At 37.1% G+C, this 6,876-nt stretch overlaps 1 protein-coding gene across 2 annotated transcripts in view; it reads left to right on the plus strand.

The window, feature by feature from the left end:
• LOC134511202 (pituitary tumor-transforming gene 1 protein-interacting protein-like) overlaps nucleotides 1-6,370 on the plus strand; it is a 34,198-nt gene extending 27,828 nt beyond the window's left edge. For both annotated transcript variants that reach the window (XM_063324806.1, XM_063324804.1), the window contains one exon: nucleotides 4,749-6,370. In XM_063324806.1, coding sequence (XP_063180876.1) covers nucleotides 4,749-4,798 — 50 coding nt within the window. In that variant the 3' untranslated portion in view covers nucleotides 4,799-6,370. The remainder of the gene's footprint in view (nucleotides 1-4,748) is intronic.
• Nucleotides 6,371-6,876: the final 506 nt, after the last annotated feature.

The following is a 6,876-nucleotide window of genomic DNA, read 5'->3' on the forward strand; positions in this document are numbered from 1 at the left end:
GAGACTATTATAATAGAGTAAGTCTTGCTATAGCCTTGGATCTTCTGTCTTCATTTTTCACTGTCTAGTAAATACATATGTTAGCATATTAAATATAATCTAATAAAAACTGCTGCAAATAATTATGGAGACACTAGATTATTTTACACTCTTACGCACTGCAGAGAGGATTCTTACTTAAGTAGGCATGGATGAGTGGCAGAATGACAATGACTTTGTTAACCTGACTCTGTAGATTAAAATGATCATGCCTGAAATTTCAGTATTTGGTTGGGTTTAAGGGAATGCCTTTTCCCATTTCATCCACCAGCTTTCCTTACCCCATTTAAATGGTAATTACACATTTATAATGCATTGCAGGTGTCACTCTAGCCACAGTCCTTTGGGAGCATTGGAAGCAATAGAGAGCTTTAGCAACCAGGAATACGCTTAGAATTGTTTCTTTCTTGCACAATTTGATAGTATTTTTCATTTGCTCACATATATGAATGCAATATGATTACACAAATTATATGTTGACTGTTAGAAAATTTTAAAGTAGAATTCAGAGTACTTTTGCAGCTTGTGTAGTATACAAAGGAACTGCAATTTAATTGCTGCTACATTTGCTGCTATTGTATGTTCAGTATAGCAATAGTGAGAGCTGCTTTATTTATTTATTTCAGGATTCTGCCTGGTATTAGTTGAAGGATTCTATCTCTTCATTTTTACAAAATTATTGCCTTTCATGATTTTGGGCTTCCACACCACTTGCTTCAGTTCTGCAAAGGTTTTGATCAGCTAATTTAATGATATGTAATCCTATCTCCTTTATTTTATTTTTATATTCAGTAGTTTGTTACAGTAAATGTTCCTTCTGTTCAAGGTAGATACTTTATCTTGATCATCTTTAGTGTTCTGAATGCAAAGCAGGGAAATCTTGTATTCCTATACACTTAAAGCTATTTAGTTTTTATGTTAAGAATAGAGTTGTTAATCTGGGCGTTAAAAATAAAGAGGAAAACTGTAATAAGGGGTGAAGACATGCAGCAAAGTAGTTCATTTTTTTGCAGTGTTTACAGTCTTTTGTAAATATTGTGCCTGTTAATTCTATTTTTGGGCAGTGCTGATATGTGATGTGATAAGAGTCAGATATCAGTGTCTGAGAAGCTGCATAGTATAGAATATAAATGAATATGCTGGAAAGAGGTATTAATTTCTTAAAATTGCTTTGTCATTTCATACATATTAAGAGGACCCATTACTTACAAGCTAATGAAAGATACTTGACTACCTTTCAAATTTTGGAGTGTTTCTTAAATACTGCTAAGTAGATCAAATATTAACTTCAAAGTGAAGGTAAATAGAAGCAAGATGTTAGAAGTAGTTGTAAGTGTCCTTTGTGTCAATATTGAAGTTCAGCAGTAACATGTAATGGACTTTACTGCAAACAAAACTCCTGAACCTACAAACATCTAGCTTCTCTGAACCTGCAAGTGTAGATTACAAGTTGGGTAGTCACCCTCATGTCAAATGGAAAACAGTCGAGAGAGACAACTCATGTCTGGTTCAAGGCAGTGCGTGAGCTTCAGTTGAACCAGACATGCTATCCAATTAGCATAGGCTTGCAGCTCCTCTTAGAGTGTCACGGCTAAGAGCAGCTGTGGCAGTGACATGAGCTTTTTGTCGTGTTTTTTTTTTATACGTCTCTCTAGATTGTCCACATACTGGAGCCTGATCCAGCTTATTCAGTAAGAATTGGTGCAAGTGATGAGCTGCTGTCTCCCTCCTCTCACTTAATGTAATTTTATTATGTACTTAAAATGCTGAGGATAAAAGAAATTTAAACACAGGATGCAGTCTTGAGAGCAAGACTGAGAGCAAGGTCTATCGGATGTTGTAACCGCTGTGGTTATCCTCATTTGGAAGGAGGGCTTGCCATTTCTCTGAGTACCTTCTTTCCCAGGAGATGAATTTGTGAAGTCACGACCAATATTACTCACACTGAATTGACCCATAGTTCTTAAGGCCTGTTTAGTTCCAATATTGTACAATAGAAGAGATCGGAGAACTTAAAGTTAAAACATACTAATGCCTGATTGGTGGTAATTATATCTGTTCATTGCTAAATATAATTCAGTAAAATTAAAGCAAGTTTACTCCTGGGAATAGCATTTATAGTAACAAGTGAAAAAATGACACATTCACTTGAAATGAGGGCTACAAAGATGATTAGGGGACTAGAACATCTCTCTCATGAAGAAAGGCTGAGGGACTTGGGTCTTTTCAGTCTGGAAAAAAGAAGACTGGGGGGAGTGTCTTATCAATGCTTATAAATACTTAAAGGGTGGGTGTCAGGAGGATGGGACCAGGCTCTTTTCAGTGGTGCCCAGTGACAGGACGAAAGGTAACAGACACAAACTTGAACATAAGAAGTTCCATCTCAACATGAGAAGGAACTTCTTTACTTTGAGGGTGACAAAGCACTGGAAAACAGGCTTCCCAGAGAGGTGGTGGAGTCTCCATCTCTGGAGACATTGAAAACCCTCCTGGACACGTTCCTGTGCAACCTGCTCTAGGTGACCCTGCCCTGGCAGGGGTTTGGACTAGATGATCTCCAGAGGTCCCTTCCAACCCTTACCATTCTGTGAAATATGAGGACTAGTTATCTAAAATGGCTTTTGGCTGAGTGTTTTAGGGGAGGGGCAGTAAAAGCATATTTGCTTCTCAGAGTGGTATAGGAAAAGTTTATCAGGAATCTTACACTGCTGATTAATTTGAAACTGGCACTACTGGATGTAGAACATCGTTTCCATTGGATTTCAGCTCTTCAAGCTGTAAGAGAACAGTGTGTAGTGTTTTACTGTGCTACTTTCAGACTTACAAAAGTAAGTAAGTATTTGTCGTGAATGAAATATTAGAAAGACAGAATAAATGCTTGCCAGACGACAGAGAGAGAAGTATGCAACCTAAGTTAATTTTGTCAGGGAGTCTTGTATCACCTCTTGCCACTCTGGAAAACTTTAAGTTTGGTGCCTTGAATTTGAAGTAGAACTTAATGCAATGACAATTGTAATAAAAATATTAATTTCTAGTACTGTTGCTAATTTTCTGTAACAGTTGTGTAGATGTGCTTTGTGTTTGGAAGGGGTGAAAGACAAAAGTACTGCAAAAATTTTTAAAAATTGGACTACTCAGTTGTCTTTCAGGTAACTAAATATTTTTTTAAAGAATTTTTTTAAAGAATTACAGAAAGGGGTGGTACTTTTCACACAAGGTACTATGCCAAGTAAATAGACTGTATTTCATGTTACCTGGCTGAAGCCTTATAAATGTGACCAGCTTACCTATTCTTTGCCAAGAGAAGGCCATTATGTATGAGGGCTGGTTTTGATTTTTATTTTTTTACAAATTGACTGCTTCTGATTTTGTCAACTTGAGTAATTATAGGATTTTTTTATACTTATTCCTTAATATTTGTTGTTCCCTACCATGTAGTTAGTTGCAGTTACTGATGAAATAATCAACACTAAGCAGTTGTGCTACTTGATTGACATATTGAAATAACCTGTCAGTTCAAAAGAAGTGCAACAACTGCAACAAGGTAGACAAAAGTACAGTGTTCCTTCAGTGCCATTAGCTTTTGAGTTTCAGATAGAACAGTGAGTGTTCGGTATCTGGGTGCAGGTGGAAAAGAGGTCTGGTATGAAAAGGTCTGAGGGGAGCTCTTTTGGCAGTGACGAGTGTAATCTTTCTCTTCCACTATTCTGAATCTGAACACTTGTGAATTGGGGTTGTTTGGTTTAGCTGTTTTCTGTCTCCATGCCCTAATCAAATGAGCTAGAGAAGAGTCTAGGCTTGCCAGACATCAGCGTAAAAATCTTGGTAGAAAAGATAGCGGTAGCGTTCCTGTTCTTTCACAACAAAAGGTCCGCCTCGACTCTTATGGGACTCCATTATTTTCCATATGCACTTCTGCCTAGCCCAAAACTGATGTGTGGTTTAAAGTCTCTTGGAAATAATTGCTGTGTGAAACAGCGATTGCTCAACTAACCCTTATAGAAGATGGTATGCATATCCAGACACTCAGTATAATTGGATGGCTTTGCAATGCTTTCTGTGACAGTGTTCTGGTAAAATCATAAAGAACCTTCATGATGGAAATGTACTGCAACCTGGATTAAGTGATGCTCTTGTTCTGGTCCCCGGAGGTTTTGGTGCATGTAGAAGTCATCTTCATTTGTTCTTAGATGTTATTGACCTGTTGCAGAAATGCTGGAGGTAGCTGAATGTGACAGATGGTTGTGTATAATCAAAGTAGAACTAAGTCAAAGTAGCAGGATCTTACATCTTAAAAGGATGATGATCTTCTTATAACTTCAATTTATAAACTTGCCAGTCCGAATCTGTTCTTCCTGAGCCATATCGGTGCTTAGATTTTTGTAGACTTGACTCTCAGAAATGCATTTTGTAGGGTATACCTCACAAATGAGAAATGTTTTTTTGGGTAAGGATTTTTCATAGAGCAATGTTCTCTCCCTGCTGAATCATGAAATACTTATGATAATAGTCTGAGAAATAAGAGTGCTTAAGACACTATCAATTTATTATTACACTTGAGCGTGCGGGTAATAAAGCATTTGTTACAAGACAAGAATTGCCTTTTGGTTTTGTTATATGGAGTGCCTATTACAGCGGGGTCAGTAACTCAAGGGGTTTATGTGATACTGGTAAGAAAATTATAAATGCAATCCTGTTTTGTTTTACAGGTCTTCTCCAGGATTCTGATAATCCATACAGCAGATTTGAAAATGAATAAATCCAAGCACCTGCCACTAGAGCTGTAATTCCAGAATATGGGAAAATAGTTTGTCTTCATTTGCCTTTTGCTCTTTCTTTCCCAAAGGTTTTTTTTTCCTGGTTGTAAAACTAGGAGTGTTATATAAAGACTTCATGAAATAGATGTTTCTATCTTCTTCTACCTATATAGAACTAATTTTTTTTTATAAATGCTTTTTTGGTTGTTGAAATGTCAGCTGATTTATTTTTTTTTTATGGTGACATTTAAGTGTGAGGTAGTATCTTTCCTCCTCTTAGTACTGTGTTTTGTTACCTGATGTAGATGGCAAGTCACAATCATGTGTTTGAATTCAGTCTTAACTGCCACTTAAACAGTTATTCCCATGTTCCTGAATAAAGATTTTTTTTTTCTACTGTATTTTTTTTATAAAAATAGAAGGCAACATGGAAGCACAGCTTCACACAGCTGAAGTAACTGATGTTGGTATCAATGAGAAATTACACCAGGCACATTCTTATGTACTACCATAATGTGAGAATTGGGTGATAAAAAGATCTTCAAGAGTATAATGCCTAAAGGTTGACAACATCTTTGAATAATTCAGCTCAGCTGTGGAAATGTTAATATGTTTCAGATATATCACTGATGTCAGAAAGAAATTACTTCAGTTATCAAAATTGGAAGAAGGTCATTTTTGAAATAAATGTAGTTAGTGTGCCTAAACTTAAGAAGAAATATCAGCCTGTGTGAACACTTATTAACAAAAAAAGACCCCGAAATAAAACACCAAAAAACCATTGCCCAGATTCTGCAGTTTACCAGGATTCACCCTGGCAAGCCCACCCAACTGCTTGCCTCCCTCTCTGCCTACACTGGGATCATGGGGAGAATGGGAACAGCAATAGCAAGAAAACTCTTGAGCTGAGATAAAGACAACTTAGTAAGGGAAGAAAAGGAGGGTAGGGGAAGCAACTCATGCTGTGGCAATCATCACCTCCTGGAAGTAGACTTCTGCCTCCCCTACCCTCAGTTCTTGTTGCTGAGCATGATCTTGTATCTTCAGTCAGTTCTGGCCAGTTGTCCTACTGTGTCCCCTCCCAGCCTCTTGCCCACCCCCTGCCCGCTTGCTGGAGCGGGCAGAGTGGGGGGAAATGAAATGTTGATGCTGTGCAAGCAACATTCAGCAAAAGCCAAAGCACTGGTGTTACCAGCACTGTTCTAGCCACAAACCCAAAGAAAAGCACCTTATGGGCTGCCATGAAGAAAGTTACCTATGTGCCAGCCAGACCCAGTACAGTAAGAAAGCAGTATTTTTTAACCTCTTATTGTTCTTTTGATATTTCCATAATGTGATTTATTTCCTTTCTTTTCGTAGAGGTGTTTCATTGAGCATTTTCACTAGCTTACCAGTATGATGCAACAAGCAAAGAGCTCTTCTTCCCCCACCCCCTCAATACAAGTTCCAGTTTATTATGTACAGTTTAAATAACCTTCCTTGCTGTGTATTATCCATTAAACAAATGTACAGTATTGAAGATGTTCATGTTATTTTTATCAATGTTCCCGAAATAAACACTTTAATATCTTTAATTTGGTTGTTTAGTTCTGTTGTTCTGTACAATTTTAAATTAACTTGGTTTAGAAGTGATCAAGGATGAGTTTAGAAGAATGGAAAGGATATGTTTTTGCTTCTGCTGTTTTTCTGACAGCAGAATAAAATCTTAACAGCACACAGATGTGGTGGGAGTTAAATCTTGCCTGTGGGTGATGTGGTAAATTGCTATTCCTTCCAGTGCCAAAGAACCTGCCTCTATTTAGGCTTTAGTAACTAACGCTTTATCACCAATTTTGGTACAGTGTTCACTTACATTCTTTCACTGTTTTAACCTCTAAACAGTTTCTCTGTATATAGTTTCTCAGGAATTTATATAAAAATGCTTCCTAGTTCCTCAATCTGTATTGTAAATAGTGTTAATGGAATAATGGTCCAGTTTCCTTTTTTTTTCCCCTTATTTTATTCCTTAACTCACATTTAGCGCTTTATTAGTAGGCACTGTGTTTAATTTCATGTTTCTTCATCTGTCAGCTATTGTCAA

This window comes from Chroicocephalus ridibundus, chromosome 2 (assembly GCF_963924245.1).
Source record: "Chroicocephalus ridibundus chromosome 2, bChrRid1.1, whole genome shotgun sequence".
NCBI lineage: Eukaryota > Metazoa > Chordata > Aves > Charadriiformes > Laridae > Chroicocephalus > Chroicocephalus ridibundus.